We start from the raw sequence: 17,789 nt of genomic DNA, 5'->3' as shown, positions 1-17,789 counted from the left end.
ACACTGCCTGCTCTCGCCCAAAGCTTCTCTTGATTGAAGCTTTGACAATGGAGTTTATCAGTGGAAAAACGACACTAAATATGACTCACAAACAGATAGCGACTGACACAGACACACAGAGCAGATTACCGGCTACGCCGCTCATGCTTTTATGCTTTTATGCTGGTCTTTGACGTCACCCGCCTATGACGTCTCGCCCCTTACAATCGGACTGCTTATACATGTTATTCAGAGACGACACGCTGGACATGTTCCCCATTCCTTTTTCGACGCAGCTCGAGTTCCTGAAGAGGAAGTAGGATTGGTATTTTACCCTATACCTGCCGAGAGTAAAAGTACACAAAAACTCTGCCTTCAGAATGAGAGTCTACGTAGGTTGGTGCGGATATTAATAGTAGATCTGTTTTTGTGTCAGAGTTCAGATCAACCACACAGACCTCGGCTCCAAAGTATGATCCAATCTGAGGCTGAGAAAGAAGAAAAAAAATCTGTTCAAAATTAAATCCTCTGCCAACTAAACTGTAGCCTTTGACTTGTTTTCTGTAGTGCTGATTTATTGCTTAAATAGGCTTATTTTTTGATGGGCTGCTTATAGCTGAACTAAGCTTATTTCATAATTGATGAATTTTACAGTTATTGAGCTGAACTGAATCAACACCAAACTGTCTTTAATTTAGGTACATTTATCAGGAATCATCATTAAGTAACAAAACAATTTCTGGTCTTTGAATCTATGTGTATATTCAGAAGTATTTCTAGATCATTGATACTGGTGTACAAAAGCAGAAAATATTATATAAGAGTACAATAACGTTACTTTTGGAAAATAACATATACTGTATTTGTTGAAATATTTATATGTACCTTGGGTGAATCCACCAGCAGGTTGGTTGCATTATTTCCAATTATTGAAATCATCACTTGTCCTTTATGCCTGTATCTTGGTGCTCCCAAAATGACAAGCCTCTTTTTAGACCGTGTTGCTATTGTCATTGAATAACCTGATACACTCAGAAATAAAAAATAGTCATTACTCACCCTCACAATACCATCGGTCACAACATGCTTTCCTTACATGTGTAAATATTGTACTCAGAATTAGTTTTCTGTGTTTCACAGATAAATACATTTATAAGGATTTGGAAATGAATATATGCTAATTTAGTTTGGGGGGTCTGCAGGATTTTATTATTATTATTAGATAAAAAAATTATATCTATCCTCAATAAACTTAAGGCCAGTTTGAGGTTTTTCTCACCAAAATAACTATCTTCCTCACTTCCCACTTGGAAGTCTGATGAATGGCCATAGTGTTGGGACTGATAGTGTTCCTGATATCCACCCTTCCCCTGGAAAGCTCCGACAGAACTCACGATCAGGCTTTCCTGAACAAATAGGTTTGAATCTGTTGGTTTTCTTTCTCTCTTCACCACTTTTCATGATGTCTGGTTGCCTTAAACTAAGGATTTCTTAGTTTAACTACAGTTGATTAATAAATAATGGCCAGTAAAGATAGTTATCAAATGCTTGCAAAGTGAGTTACATTGGATGTAAACACGGCAGTAAATCCATCCTGAGCAAACTCCATTGTGGCAGAACTGCCAGTGGACTGGACACCTGAAATAATATATTGGGGAAAAATTATATAAAAGAAGTTAAAACGATCTAACATAATATCATAAGCAATATTGTGTTGACTGTTGACTGTGCTGTTATGATATTAGCATTGCTGTGATTTGAAAGGTGAAGTTTTTTTGTTAGTTTGTTTTTTTGTATGGAACTCATGCAACACTGACTGTCAAATCCATTTTCATTGTTTCCCTCATCTACACCTTTATTGTGTTCTTTGTTCTTATTTGTCATTTTACCTTCAATAGCAATGTTTTCTTCCAGTTGTTCACGGATGCTGTCCAATGCGTCAAAGTCAGTCACATTGAACACATACTTAGCAAGAGGAGCAGATGCAATAACATGTAACTGCTGCTTTGTTTCGGCATCATCAAAAGCTTCACCGATCTTTGGGATTTGAAAAGACTAGATGGGTCATTTTGGGACATTAAAAAATGTAATCCTATTATATCTTGTTAAATGCAAAGATAAAAGGTAAAAAAAAGTTTGTGCAAAGACAAAAACACAATGAAAGTACAATAAAAGAATGTTAGATGTTTATAAACTGAAACCACTAATTCAATGAAAAAACTGATTCAAAAGAATGACTTGTTGACAACTTGGACACTCTATTTAGAGGACTACATCAATTCTACTTTTTTTTTTTTTTTTTTTTTCATCCCTTTTGATGCTTGCAGTCCTTTGGTTGAAGAAAACATGGATCTTACGCCAATAGCAAATCTGATAATATTCTTCTTTTCTGCCTTTTCAACAGCACCTCTGAGATGAGGTTCATCATTTGATCTACCATCAGTAATAACAATTAGGATTTTAATTGCTGATTGCCTCGCCCCTCCTTCAGTTACGAAGAGCTCATCCCTGTACAGTGGAAATAAGAAAAGCATCATAAACAGTGTTGAAACCAGCTATTAGAAATCACATAATTGTTTGTGTGATTTACTGCTTATGGGTGTTGCAGTTTCAAACTCAGATAAACAATTAGTTTTTATCCAGATCAGCCAAACAACCCATTAAATAAATAGTTTATTCAAAATAAAAATAAACTGCAAATTTGCTCAGCCTTAGGCCATGTAGATGAGATTCTGAACAATAGATCAGGAGTGCATCGATCTGATAATCGGGATTGGTATCGGCTCCGATACTGGCATTTTATGCGGATCAGGTATCGGTCAGACGAAAACGATCCAAAGCCGATTCTGTGTGCATACTTTGTGTTATCGTTGAGCTCCACAAAAGGCACAACAAAAAATTATAAAGCACCAAAACATTTTTGTGCACATATTTCAAGTGTTCTGAAGCTGTTCCATATTTCAGTGTGAGGTACGAATTAATATTGAAGTAATTAAATTCAAGTTCACATAAACTCTTCTTTCTGCTGCGGCTATCTGTCATTTTCCATTCAGCAATCAAACTGTGTGTAGCGTTCGTTACTACAGTAATAACGATGAAACTCTCTTCAAGAGCGCACAGTAACTGAGGTTTAAAATGGTTCAATGAAAAGGCTCAATTAACTAATGCACTGAATTAATACACTAAGTATCAATCTCTTCCATTTTTACTAGTGATATCCGGTTTGTGAATGAATCTTTTTATGTAGCCAGTTCTGTAGTGAACAAGCTGAACCAGTTCATCAAATCGAACTGAATCGGTCGAAATGGTTCGCTTCTCCATTAAGAATTTATCCACAAATTACTCAAATTATTCACTTTCTTAATGTGGCTGACACTCTCTCTCAGTCAAAATTAACCAATATCCAGGAGTAATTAATTTACTGAAACAGTACACTGACTGAGAATAAAGTTTAATTTAATCTAAAAAGAGAGAACTGAACATAAACATGAGCAGAGCATCATGTGTGTACTAACTTTTCTATACAGGCTCATAGGGCTGTGCAGTCTGCACAGTGACTCCATGTTGTTTCAAGTTCATCATTCTGCAAACAGGATGCACATAATCATGCTCTGCCACTCTGTATCGGCAACTTCAGTATTATAATAATTTTCTGCAAAATCAAAGATTATTAATAGTCTTTCTTGTTCTGTCCTAACTATCATATGTTGCTGCCTTTATTACTGTGCTATACATTTAAAATAAATGTCTTTTATATTTCTATATAAATGTATATGTGTAATATTTTACCATATTTTAGACTTATTCACTTTTATTTGTAGATAATATCACTAGATTTGATTCACTAGATTGGATTATTGATCACTTACATTTGAAATTAATGTGTACCTGGGATTTTTCTAAACTCTAGAGTATCTTTTGCTGTTGAATTATCCACTAATATAGTTTTTAATAGTATTTCTGTCAAATATTATGATTATATATTTTATTTGATATTGTTCATTTGAATGAAGTTGTTTATATTTAGTAAATTGTGTTTAACACACAAACGAGTGATGATCAGGTCAACACAGAAGTATAGAAATTCTAAACTGATTAAGAAAACTGTCCTGGTATTGGATTGGATGGGTATCGGCAGATTCTCAGAATTTTCTGTATTGGATCGGTTCAGAAAAAAAAATCATTGCATCCCTATAACAGATCTGGATAAAACTGCATTCCATCACTTGCTCAGCAGTAGATGCTCTGCAATTAATGGTTGCCAAACAGCAAATAAAACCATTGCAATAATCCACAAGTAATCCACAGCACTCCAGTCCATCAGTTAACAGCTTGAGAAGACTAAAGCTGAAATAAATCAATTTTTAAGACGTCAGTGAATAAGTGCATCTTCTGTTGTTTCTCAAATCAAAACCTGCCAATATATGTGTTTAGAGCTGTTTGGACTCTGGTTGACCAGATTTCCTTCCTGATTCAGACAGGGCACATTTTTCACCGGAGGAAGCAATCTTTTTGATATAGGACTTCTATTTCAGCCAGAAGCAACACTTTACAGTTAAATTTGTTTCTTATAAACATGCAGGTTTCTGCTTTTTAAAATGTTGACAGATGGACTAGACAGGAGTTCATTACTTGTGGATGATTGTGCTGTTTCTATCCGCTGTTTGGACTCTCATTCTGATGGCACCCATTCACTGCATATGATGCATTGCTGAGACTGCGATGCAATGACACATTTCTCCAAATCTCATCTACATTTTTGATGGCCTCAAGATTTTCTGTTAATTTTAATTTTTGGGTTAACTATTCCTTTAATTTCCTACAAAGATTTAGAAGAACTGAAAGTCTGATTTGGATCAAATAAAATACAGTTTGCATAAATACATTCTGAAGTGGCATTTTAAGATACTCTATAATGATAACATTAGAAGTTACATACACAAGTTTATTTATAGCCTTTGCACTGTAGGTCAATCCTTTTTGCTGTTCAATGCCACCTATTAATGTCCTCCATGAATCAATGTCATTGACTGCTTCGAACTTGGAGTGAATTTCAAAACCAGTGGAGAACTGTGCGATGGCAAACTATACAAGAAGAACACATACATCTATACATTACATGTTAGTCAAACAAGCTGCTTCTGTCTAAATTGGTGATGGCCTGCAATGTGAACTACACTTTTTTTATTAGCATCTAAATGTAAAAATTGGCCATATGGACTCCTACCTGAGAACTGCAGTCGGAAAAACTCTGGATTATTGTTATGACAAAAGTTTTCATTTTAACAAAATCTACTTCTTCTACACTCCCAGAGCCATCTATTAGAAAAGCGATGTCTATTTTTAGAGGGCAGCCTGTGAAGGAAGTGTGTAGGAAAACAGGCATACAATTTGATTATCAATCAGCAATACAAAGAAAAACCTAGGTAATTCTTAATTTTACTTACTTCTTAAAGCACTTGGTATAGGTGCACTCACTGCATTGCTTCCGTTCACGATAAAACACATACCGTTGAGGGTAGTAAGCACTTTGCAGTCCTTAGGAATGGTTGGACCACAAACCTGAAGGAGATTCATTGTATTGAAGACATGTCAAACATTGTATCAATGTTGAAAGTACAAATCCCAGAATCCTGATTTAAAATCTTGCGATCTGTGCAACATCCAGCACAACATTTATATAAGGTATCTATATATGTATTTATTTGTGTTTTAGGATGAACATACAACATACCACTGAATTAGAAGATTGTATATCCTTAGTCATAGAAAGTCCAAGAGACATGTTAACAGCTTCAGAGGGCACTGTCATTGCATAAATAATTTAAACCGTTTAGATTTTACATGTAAAACAGACTGATCACTTGTACATTTGAAACATGAAAAACAAAATACCATTAATTGTCACTGGCAGGCAAGTTTCCTGTGAAATGCCACAGCTATAAACTTGTCCTCTTTTGTTATGGCTATATTGTACTAAAGGATCACTCACAAGAAAACTATAAAAAAGTAAAGGAAAACATGTTAGGTTTCAATTACATATTTTATGAATTGCGATGGTTGTACTGTAATGGTTGCTCACACAGCAAAAAAAAAAAAGTATACAAAATAGTCTTAAATAAATTAATGAACACACACACATATACATATACATATATATATATACATATACATATATATATATATATATATATATATATATATTAATACTAAAATTATTTTTATCTCACCTAGTTGTATCCACCTGTATCACTCTATAGCCAAAGCCAACATCATTGTTTCTTGTGAAGTACTTCCAAGACACAGGATCGATGTTGAATGTCAGCACTGAGTGAAATTCTGGATGACGAAAATTAAGACCATTATATCACACACACACACACACACACACACACACACACACACACACACACACACACACACACACACACACACACTATGTTTGTCTCGAGAGACAAACAGGCCTTTTTTGGTGCTATGTCAAAGCCTTAAATAAAAAAAAAAATAAAAAAAAAAGATCAACACAAGTAAGCTGTGGGGTTTGCAGTTTGCCCCATCATTCAAAAACAACCTCTTTACAACCCCAGAATTGTAGCAGATTATTAAAATGGTTCTATGCAGAACCTAATCCTCATTTCAAGTGCTGTTTGAGGAACTCCATTTATTTAGCATGTAACAGTATAAAAAATTACCTTTTAATATTTATTATTGTATTTCTTCTGGCAATTGCTTAAAAATAGGTTTCTGGGTCAAATGCTTGAGGGCACTAATGCATGGTAGCTACCAGATATAAGCCAAAAAAAAAAAAACATGAACAAGTCAGTTCAGTTTGGTAAAGGGAAACCTCATTGGTAACTTTTATGCTACCTGCTAGCTGTTGGAAGTCCGGTTTTGAGAACTTGTAGACTTTAAGCTCAGATGACTTTACATTATTGGATCAGCGCTATCACACTATGTTTGTTAAATGGATGTGGTTGTATAATCCACTACTGTAACGACTGGTGAAAGGAGCAAGTGCGAGTAAATAGATATTTAATATAATGAAGGACACAGTACATGAAAACAGAAACACCGGTGATACTTGGCCGTGGATACACAGTCCGAGAAGATGCAGGTGAGTGGAGGGTCCGAAGTGTGGTGATGAGATGGCAGCAGCAGAGGGTGACACAGGAACTGCGGGGAAGCGAGCCGAGAGGTAAGTGATGAATCCAACGGTGAGATGAGATGAGTGGACGGGGTTCCGGGGAGACAAGAACATCCAATCGAAGAAACAACAAAGAGAGCAGAACATGAGACGAGGAATTGAAACAACGCTCTGACAAACACAAGACTTTAAACAGGGCAATATATAGGGAGGAGTAATGAGTGACAGCTGTTGCTGATGACAATTAGTGGAGACGCCCACAAGAAACAATCAGTGCTGACGCGTAGCACACAGACTTCAGCCATATAGTGAAAAACCCCGAGATCACAGATTCCCAACCGTGACAGTACCCCCCACTCTAGGAACGCCTCCTGGAGTTCCCAGAAGGGCTTACCTGCTGATTGTAATCATCAATAAGGGAGTGAGCCAGTATGTCCCTAGCAGGTACCCAACTCCTCTCCTCTGGACCGTAACCTTCCCAGTCCACCAAGTACTGGAATCCTAGTCCCCTCCGTCCTGAGTCCAGAATCCGATTTACCGAATAAGTTGGCCCCCCATCTATAAGACGCGGCGGTGGGGGAACCGGGGTAGGTGGATTAATGCGTGAATAAAACACGGGCTTTATTTTGGACACATGGAAGGCGGGATGAATCCTCCTGTATGCCGGAAGACTAATGATCTTGGTGACAGGAAATGAGCCAATAAATTTTGGAGCTAATTTATTAGAAACGGAGCAGAGCGGAATGTTGTTAGTAGAAAGCCACACTTTTTGACCCACGACATATACGGGAGGCTTCGACCGGTGGCGATTGGCTTTGGCCTAAGTGCGCTCCCTCATCTGGAGCAGAGTTGTATAGCATTGCAGGCCATCACCAGAGTTGTAACAATTTGTATTGTAAAAAGCGCTATACAAATAAACTTGAATTGAATCTGGAGGTCGGTTAGATGACTTACCACTGGCGCAAACTGAGCAAGCCAAAAGCCATAAGTGGCCACCAGAATCATTGCTTAACTAAACCCTTGGTTCAGCTTATCCCTGGATGACAAGCAACATTAGAGCAGTGACCCCACTGAATAACCTCTGACCGTAATTCTTCCGGCACAAATAAACGATTCGGTGGGCATCCAGGGGGAGGCTTTACCCCTTCTAAAGCCGTCTTGACCTTCGATTCAACCTCCCATACGAGTGCTGAGATGACTATATTCTCAGGTAAAATACACTCGGGAGTCACCGGGCATTCGAAAGGATCAAAAAGATGTGGCAAAGAATCGGGTTTAATGTTTCAGCTCTCAGTAGTCAATACAAGGTCACAGAGAACTATCCTTCTTACCCACAAAAAGAATCCCTCCCATGCTGGAGAAGAGGAAGGGCGGATGAACCTCGTTGCCAAGGAATCAGAAATTTATTTATCCATGGCCTCCCTGTCTGGAATAGAAAGAGAGTAAAGCTTGCCCTTAGGCGGAGACTTACCTGGAACTAAGGCTATGGCACAGTCAAAGGGGTGATGAGGAGGAAGAGGAGCTGCGCGGGACTTACTGAACACTTCCTTCAGGTCCAAGTACTCTGCGGGCACGTTTGATAAAACCATGGTCTCCTCCTGAAAGACAGAAACAGACAGAACAGGACAAGCAGAAACCAGACACGACTCATGACAACTTTCACTACACAAAGTGACGGTGTTGGAACCCCAGTCCACTCGTGGACTGTGTTTAACCTACCAGGGATGACCTAAAACAATGGAAGCGACAGGGGAGTCCATAAGGTAAAAGGATATATTCTCGGTGTGGTTTCCTGAGGTGAGCAGAGTTATGGGTTCAGTGGTGTTAGTGATGGGTGGCAGTTCCTGGCCATTGAGTGCGGTGACATGGATAGGACGAGACACGGGAAGGACAGGAAGGTTCAGGTGATGTGCAAGGACAGTGTCAATGAGATTACCTTCGGCTCCAGAGTCCAGAAGGGTGTGACAGTTGGGAGTATGGTTCTCCCACCGCAGTTTCACCGGAAGGAGAGTTGAAGATGTGGTTGAGGACTTCCCGGCGGAGATCCCACCCGATAGTACCCTCAAACTTACTACCAGGCTGGCTCTTTTACCGGGCATGAATGAAGGGAATGACCCAAGCCACCGCAATATGAACACAGTCCTTGGGACCTCCGCCTCTCTCTCTCCTTCCGGGATATTCGAGCTCTACCCACCTGCATGGCATCGTGATCGTAGATGGGACCAACCATGTTCTCTCGACTCGAGTGACCCGTTCAGGAGAGTTGTGAAGGCGTGACGGACTGGTTTGTTTACCAAGACGATTAATCCGGGCATCCACAAGGAGCACCAAGTCGATCAGACCATTGAGAGTTGGGGGCAGCTCGAGGAGGTAGATCTCCATATGAACACAGTCGCCAGCCCATGCAGGAATCAATCCCACTGTGCCTCCTTCTTCCACTGGCATGCTGCCGCCAAGGTGCCGAACTGGATGGAGTAATCCGCCACCGACAAATTCCCTTGTCGGAGGTCTGATAGCTGGTGAGCAGCTTCCTTGCAGGCCGCGGCCCGATCGAATACCCTCTTCATCTACACGGAGAGGGCGTGGAATGAGGCGCAACACGGATGATGGTTCTCCCACACCACCGGCCCCCATAAGGTGGCTCTGCCAGAAAGCAGAGTGAGAGCAAAAACAACCTTGGACTCTTCCGTCGCGAAGGTGTGTGGTTGTAAAGCAAGGTGCATGGAACACTTGTTAATATAAGTTCTGCAAAAGTCAGGCTCACCGGAGTAACTCTCTGGTGCCGGAAGTAGGCGCTCTGGCCGGAAGTGGTCATGGGAGACCTCCAGGTGGGCTGGCAGCGCAGGCGGTGCGGGTGGAGCAGCGGGAGAAGTTAACTGATGGATCTGCTGGGTGAGCTCGGACACCAGCGGTTGGATCGCGCGTCCGGTGTTTACAATACTCTCCTGCTGCTGATTCATGCGGTTGACGCTGTGGTGGATGAAGTCGGAGAGTGTAGTGGTGCTCGCTGCTTCCATGTTTGGTCAGAGCGTTCTGTAACGACTGGTGAAAGGAGTGGCAGGAAGCAAGTGCGAGTAAATAGATATTTAATATAATGAAGGACACAGTACATGAAAACAGAAACACAGGTGATACTTTGCTGGGGATACACAGTTGGAGAAGATGCAGGTTAGTGGAGGGTACGAAGTGCGGTGATGAGATGGCAGCAGGAGAGGTATGACACAGGAACTGTGGGGAAGCGAGCCGAGAGGTAAGTGATGAATCCAACGGTGAGATGAGATGAGCAGACAGGGTTCCAGGGAGACAAGAACATCCAATTGAAGAAACAACAAAGAGAGCAGAACATGAGACAAGGAACTGAAACAATGCTCTGACAAACACAAGACGTTAGACAGGGCAATATATAGGGAGGAGTAATGATTGACAGCTGTTGCTGATGACAATTAGCAGAGACACCCAGAAGAAACAATCATTGCTGACGCGTAACACACAAACATCACCCATATAGAGAAAAACCCAGAGATCAGGGTTTACCAACCATGACAACTACACATCTCTCAGAAACTAGAAGTAGGCTTCTGGGTGTTATCACGTTGTAGCATGGCAACAAACGCCATTGAATGACTTCACCTCATCTTCTTTCTGAATTGAGGCATTTATATCATTGAATCGCACACAAGCAACTTCAAGGATTTCAACTCATCTCATCACATCCAAAGACTGGTCATTGACGTTAAGTTTCATTTATTACTTTGTCACCTTCACACAGTGATAAAGACTGTTTCAGTATATTGGTTATTGCTGGAGGAATTAAATATATTATGCATTTATGGAATAAAAAGGGGAAAAGGAGTATTTGTTAGACTGAAGTGTTACCAGTCAAATTTCTGTTGAGCCTCATGGTAACACCTTAAAAATGCATAAACTAATGAAAAAGAAGACTCAGTCTTGTTTTAGCAGAATCTTACTTTAGTAATTTTCATAAAATATGGAGAATTCACAAAAATGGACTGACTGCAAGGAAAAAGCCTTGATGAGAATTTTCTCCACCAAGGATATCTAGTCAAATCTAGTAGCCCAAACAACATTACAATCAATCACATGGTTTAAGTCTGTGAAGTTTGTAAACTGTGCTGTGAAAATGCTTATATGTGGTACAATTAATGCAATAGCTGCAATGTAGAGTTTATGTAAGACCGGATTGTATAGATTTATTGTCTTCATGCTCGGAAAGTGGAAAAAGGGACAAACACCTGTTATGTTGGCACTGAAGGGAATGAGTTAGTTGGAGGAAGCCTGGAAGAAGGAAGCCAACGCTGCAATGGATCATTTCTTACATATGTTGTTGGAGCAAGAGTCGAGAGAGGCTGCGGCATGAGCAAGAGAACTGACTGAGGAACAAGCAGAAGCTGTTGAGGTCAGACGACAACAGACTGCATTTCAGCAGAGGTTTTTAGAACTTTTTGCAAAGCTTGTGGAGGGGAAACAAGCCTGTGTTACACCTACACTGACTGAAACTTCGCTAACAATAATATATGTATTTTTATCAAGGTTTACAGAGGTTTTCACACTTTCTATGTCAAGGCCAGGCATATATGATCATTCCCTTGTACAAAACCAATTCCAAAAAAGTTGAGACACTGTACAAATTGTGTATAAAAACAGAATGCAATGATGTGGAAGTTCCAAATGTCAATATTTTATTCAGAATACAACATAGATAACATATCAAATGTTTAAACTGAGAAAATGTACGTTTAAGGGAAACATAAGTTGATTTTAAATTTCATGGCATCAACACGTCTAAAAAAGTTGGGACAAGGCCATGTTTACCACTGTGTGGCATCCCCTCTTCTTTTTATAACAGTCTGCAAACATCTGGGGACTGAGGAGACAAGTTGCTCAAGTTTAGGAGTAGGAATGTTGTCCCATTCTTGTCTAATACAGGCTTCTAGTTGCTCAACTGTTTTAGGTCTTCTTTGTTGCATTTTCCTCTTTATGATGCACCAGTTTTCTATGGGTGAAGGATCTGGACTGCAGGCTGGCCATTTCAGTACCCGGATACTTTATCTATGAAGCCACGATGTTGTAATTGATGCAGTATGTGGTCTGGCATTGTCATGTTGGAAAGATGACATCTGGATGGGAGCATACATCGTTCTAGAACTTGGATATACCTTTCAGCATTAATGGTACATTTCCAGTTGTGTAAGCTGCCCATGCCACACACACACTCATGCAACCCCATACCATCAGAGAAGCTGGCTTATGAACTGAGAACTGAGCACGATAGCAACTTGGGTTGTCCTTTTCAAAAATAACTTCAAATTTTAATTCGTCTGACCACAGAATAGTTTTTCACTTTGCCACAATCCATTTTAAATGAGCCTTGGCCCAGAGAAAACACCTGGGCTTCTGGATCATGTCTAGATATGGCTTCTTTTTTGACCTATAGAGTTATAGCTGGCAACGACAAATAGCACGGTTAATTGTGTTCACGACAATGTTTTCTGGAAGTATTCCTGAGACCATGTTGTGATTTCCATTACAGTAGCATTCCTGTATGTGATGCAGTGCTGTCTAAGGGCTCGGAGATCACAGCTATCCAGTATGGTTTTCCACTCTGAGAGGCTTTTTTATACCCAATCATGTTGCCAATTGACCTAATAAAGTTGCAAATTGGTCCTCCAGCTGTTCCTTATATGTACATTTAAATTTTTTGGCCTCTTATTGCTACCTGTCCCAACTTTTTTGGAATGTGTTGCTCTCATGAAATCCAAAATGAGCTAATATTTCAAAATGTCTCACTTTCAACATTTGACATGTTATCTATATTCTATTGTGAATAAAATATAAGTTTGAGATTTGTAAATTATTCCATTCCTTTTTTACTCACAATTTGTACAGTGTCCCAACTTTTTTTGGAATCGGGTTTGTACTTAATACATAATAATTATGGGTTGCATGTAGAAACACTAATTTCTTTGATTTGAGAAAAATAAAAGGTGTGAATTAGACAGACTAAATGCTTTAGATGTAATTTATTATCTACCAATAACTACTTTATAAAAACAACATAATACTTGATTGATTGATCATTATTGATAGGTTTTGTGGAAACAAACAGAAAGAGACTGTTAGAGTTCTCAAGTGACAGAGTAAAGGGGAAGATAGCTAACTTATATAGAAGTTGCCAAACCGATGCTATGGAGTAATAGTTTCTACTCTAGTGACAGTAAGTTTACAAAAAAAAAAAAAAAAAAAAAAAGTGGGGTAGTATATACACATCTTCTTAATCATGTATTTGAAGCTGTGAATACAAAATACAGTGCTGCCACAACATGTCCTCCAACCAATAAGCCTGCATAGGTAATTTATCCAAATCCCTGAAATATGACCCATCAGAGGTCAATTGCGCCCCTATTGACAACAGGACACTTTCATATTAATCCTTTGTACACTGTGATCTGCATCATAATTCAGGTATTGTATAGCTCCGTTGACAGAGCATCGTGTTATATGACATGTGATGAGTCAGCTGCCACCTCCCAAATGATCATTGGCTGCCCTTCATCAGGTTCCCAACAGGAGCGGTCGGGTGTCTTTTTTTTATTTTTTTTTATAAAAGGCCTGCACTGGATGAGTCTTTCCTTGTTGCAAAAAGGCACTAAAATATTTGCAGTCCTGTCACCCCACATCTTAAAAATAAATAATAAACTCACTCAAGACCTTGATGTACGGATCACCAAATTTGTAGCCAACAAAATAGTTTGACAGCAACACAATAAAATAAATAAACAATAGACTAAAACATCTGAACATATAAATAGATATGAAACAGTATGAATTGTCATATCACAATTAAAGTGACCAAAATGTTGTCAATATTATCACCGTAATATTAATATGTGCTAGAATTGTTAAAAAAGTAAAATAACCTTAAAAATTATGGTTGAATTTTAAACAAACAAAAACATTGGTTGGGTTGCTTAAAACCTTACATGGTATATAATAACAACTTGTAATTAAACCTTTATTCATGTTTTCACACAAACCAAACCTGCGCTGGATGTTGCGCCTGTATGGGTCAAACTTTGCTCAATGCTGACGAGTATTTAGTGCATTTAAGTTTTTCAAATCACAATAATAAAATTTCAAGCATTCTTTTTTTAATCAACACTTGAATGAAAGTTTATTTTTAAGCAAAAAGCTAAGTTAGGTTTAAAATTACGTTTTCATCAAATATTACATCTGTATCATATTCAGTATGATGACCAAAGCATAGATGCAGTAGATCAATTCCATCAACACTACCAAAGCTTCAAAGTCCTAAACCACTTCCTGGATCAACATTTCACCCTGTTAACATTAGGCCGTTTTCATTTATATTCTGTTTATTGTTGATGGTCATATTATTATTCATATGCATCTGCTTACATATGAATTTGCTTGTCCCTGCATCTTCCTCACATGTGTTTTTAATTGGGAGACTCATCTCATTCAGAAAATGTGTAATAGCACCCTGACTGAATAAGAGTAAAAACAAGGAGAGCCGTAAAATCTGGTCTTTGGCGGGAAAGAGTTAATGATCATTAAAATAGGATACATTAAATCTAACTTTCTGGATTTATATCATTGTTTACCATTAAACAGGTAATGGTTTCATCAATAATTAGTACAGATTCATTATAATTTTAATGAAACATACATTTTGACAACTGATAGTCCTTCTTTTGGTCAACAGGTGCTATTCTACATTTGCGCCAATTTGAAAAAGTTCACATTACATCATGTTTTGGTCTTACCACAAAACAGGTACAAAAAGATGCAGAAATTCCAATCCATGTTCATATCAGGCTCAGAGGCAATGGTGACATGAAAGGTCCAAATCTTCTATTATATGAAAAACAAAACAAGCTTTTATTGAGAAAGAGTTTATGCAAGAGTCAGTACATTCAACTAAGGAGGGGCAGCCAAAAATGCAGAGGAAATGGATATAACGGCCCCGAATGACTAAGCAAAATTTGAAAGATATAATCAAAAGGTCATGATGAACCAGAAAAATGAAAAAAAAAAAAACTTCAAGAAATACTGTATGCTCTTGGACTGCAATATCAGAGTGGCTAAATGACTGGACTGCAGTGTTGCTATATACATGATAAACAAGTAGTAAAAAAAAAAATATAAAAAAGACTAGCTTCAATTTTAGGTATACTGTACCGGTGGCTCTGTCAATTGACAGTACCAAAGGAAAACCACATACCTGAGGAATACACATCAGTTGCGTTTATTCACTGAATGAATCGGAGTTAAAAAAAAAAGAAAATCAGTTGTTTGAATAATGTGATCACAAACACCTCTACGATGTATACTGCTCTATGAATGAGGAGTTATCACAAAGGTGATAACTGGACAAAATGTGTTTTTGGTCTAGGTGTTCAATGAACTCTGCATGTCCCAAGGAATCTCAGAGCAGTTGGTGATACCAAATTTGAATGGAAGATCTTAAAATTGGTCTGAGAATTTTAAGATCCTTCTGAATGGCCCTAAAGTTAAAAACATTTTCTTCAACAAAATAGGCCATTAAAAAGCCAATGGAAAATGTAAATCAACAATATATTCTTGCCACAGTTATGTTTTGTACTCGGTTTTTGTCTTTTTTGTCTATAAGTTCCTGTGGTTCCCTTTCAAGGGAACTTCGAACCGCGTCCTCTATGGGGCACTATGGGTAACACTTCATCGTGACCTGTGTCTGAAGCATAAAATGAAAAAAACACCAACTTGTTAGCCGGAAACAGCCTCCGATGTCACTACCGGCGCGATAATAAACAGACACTGGGAGAACACGTAATTTTCTTCGTCTTCACTGACTGTTCTGTTTAAAGCATGCATCTGAAAGAACCGGTAAGAGTGATCTTTCTCTGTATGTCATGGCGACTACGAGCAAACGTTTAGACAATGTGTCCATCCGTGTCTGCATTTGACACCTGATCACACACACGATCTTTGCATCATTTGTTTGGGCGAAGAGCACGCATGCAATGTCTTTGAGGAGGCAATCTGTGTGCATTGTGAGTGTTTTTCTAAAAGAAAAAGCTCCATTCTCATTCGTCTCTCTTTCCGAGGAAAAAAGGAAAAAAAAGGCAGCCCTCTCCTTCCCGCGGTTCAGGTCCAGCCACTGCTGAGGCACGGAGGAGACGGAGCTTGTGAGAATACAGGTGGAACTGTCTGAATGGTTTAAAGAGGTACTTTCCCTTTCGTGCTTGTAATGGTGGTAAACGAGAAAGTGCCTCGGGAGGATGATGTTATACACTTTCTGACACTGAGGTTAGTGCTCTGCTGGGTTTTTATCTTCCCAATTCCACCTACCCCTTCCCCTTGTCCCTTGAAACAGAGTGTCAAGGGGTAGGGGAGAAAATATTCCCCTGGATTGGGACACCACTACTATGCCTTCACACATCATCATCCGTCGTCTAGCTCTTACAATACACATATATACTGGAGTGCATTAGAGCCTTTAATTATAGTTCTGGATTAATGAGCTGCATACTGACACACACATATCAGAAAACGCGCAGCTCACATATCCAGGAATAATAAACGTTCCAACGCTGCCCCACGACTTTTATTAAAACACAGTTTAAACACTGAATTGCTACATTATATTTTCCAGTGACGAGAAGATACAATCGCTGTTTTCAAGTAAACTCACTCTAAAAAGTTAAACGCACAGACGCGAATACACGCATACATCTCTCTCTCTTCCTCTCTCTTTTTCTCTCTCGAATAGGCAGTATTTGAGAAAATGGTTTATGATTTCTCCTTGGATTTGGAGAGAATTGGGGGGATTAGCCCCCATCAATGTCTACCATATGCTGTGCCACTATCATGCAGTCTGTAATGATATGACATTGGCAAATATTAGCGATTTTCTGCAAACATTTCTTTGAGTAACATGACCATTAATATGAACTCACAATTGAATGTAACAAATGAATACTTTTCGTTAAAATCTTTATGCCAGAAAAGTTTACATTTATGTGTATTTTTGTTTGCTGTAGCAGCCATGTTGCTGAGATAATTCATACCCCTTCGTTTGAAGTGTGGTCTGGAAAAATCTTAGTTTGAAGGGCTATCTGGCCCTTCCCCCTACCCCTACAACCAAAAGATAATCGAGACCCTGCATACAAAACAGACTGTGTCGAAGCAGCTTTACAGTGTTAAACAGAAAAACAGTGACAATAATGCAAACAAAAATTATATTCTGCTGTGAAGCAGCTCTAAGAGGAGGACAATAATCGTTACATTTTGATTCAGTGATGTCATCATGCAGTTCAGTTCTCTTCAAACTGTATCTGTGCAATATAGTGTTGTCACAAATTAAGCATACCCAACTAAGCAAGCCAGAGAAGAAAGTGGCAAAGAACCAAAATTCCATCTGTGACAGAAATTGAGAAACATTTTTGGGGCCAGTCTCCCCTTATAAGTAGTTGTAAATATTGAAAGTATAAAAATTACTGCATGGTCATTGACAATGAAGTACAAAACCACAGTGGAAAGACTTTGGTGGATTACAGAAAATGTCATATGCGTTTAGTCAGACCATCTGCTAGGACGAGAAAAAGAATATACTGCATTTCTTTGCCTTGTACCTTACATGTGCAAT

The 17,789-nt window shown here is 38.8% G+C and overlaps 1 protein-coding gene across 1 annotated transcript in view; it reads right to left on the bottom strand.

The window, feature by feature from the left end:
* Positions 1 to 15,046, bottom strand: part of LOC113112088 (integrin alpha-X) — a 60,740-nt gene extending 45,694 nt beyond the window's left edge. The window contains exons 1-13 of the mRNA XM_026277481.1: positions 14,929 to 15,046; positions 6,210 to 6,318; positions 5,875 to 5,978; positions 5,714 to 5,784; positions 5,427 to 5,541; positions 5,207 to 5,334; positions 4,919 to 5,064; positions 2,337 to 2,487; positions 1,869 to 2,016; positions 1,544 to 1,617; positions 1,259 to 1,385; positions 865 to 1,001; positions 321 to 467 (exon numbers count right to left, since the gene is read on the bottom strand). Of these exons, the coding sequence (XP_026133266.1) occupies positions 321 to 467; positions 865 to 1,001; positions 1,259 to 1,385; positions 1,544 to 1,617; positions 1,869 to 2,016; positions 2,337 to 2,487; positions 4,919 to 5,064; positions 5,207 to 5,334; positions 5,427 to 5,541; positions 5,714 to 5,784; positions 5,875 to 5,978; positions 6,210 to 6,318; positions 14,929 to 14,974 (1,503 nt within the window). The 5' untranslated portion in view covers positions 14,975 to 15,046. The remainder of the gene's footprint in view (positions 1 to 320; positions 468 to 864; positions 1,002 to 1,258; positions 1,386 to 1,543; positions 1,618 to 1,868; positions 2,017 to 2,336; positions 2,488 to 4,918; positions 5,065 to 5,206; positions 5,335 to 5,426; positions 5,542 to 5,713; positions 5,785 to 5,874; positions 5,979 to 6,209; positions 6,319 to 14,928) is intronic.
* Between the last annotated feature and the right edge of the window lie 2,743 nt (positions 15,047 to 17,789).

The sequence above is a fragment of the Carassius auratus genome, chromosome 12 (genome assembly GCF_003368295.1).
Source record: "Carassius auratus strain Wakin chromosome 12, ASM336829v1, whole genome shotgun sequence".
Classification (NCBI taxonomy): domain Eukaryota; kingdom Metazoa; phylum Chordata; class Actinopteri; order Cypriniformes; family Cyprinidae; genus Carassius; species Carassius auratus.
The sequence above is the reverse complement of the archived record's forward strand: the minus strand, read 5'-3'. Positions and strand labels throughout refer to the sequence as shown.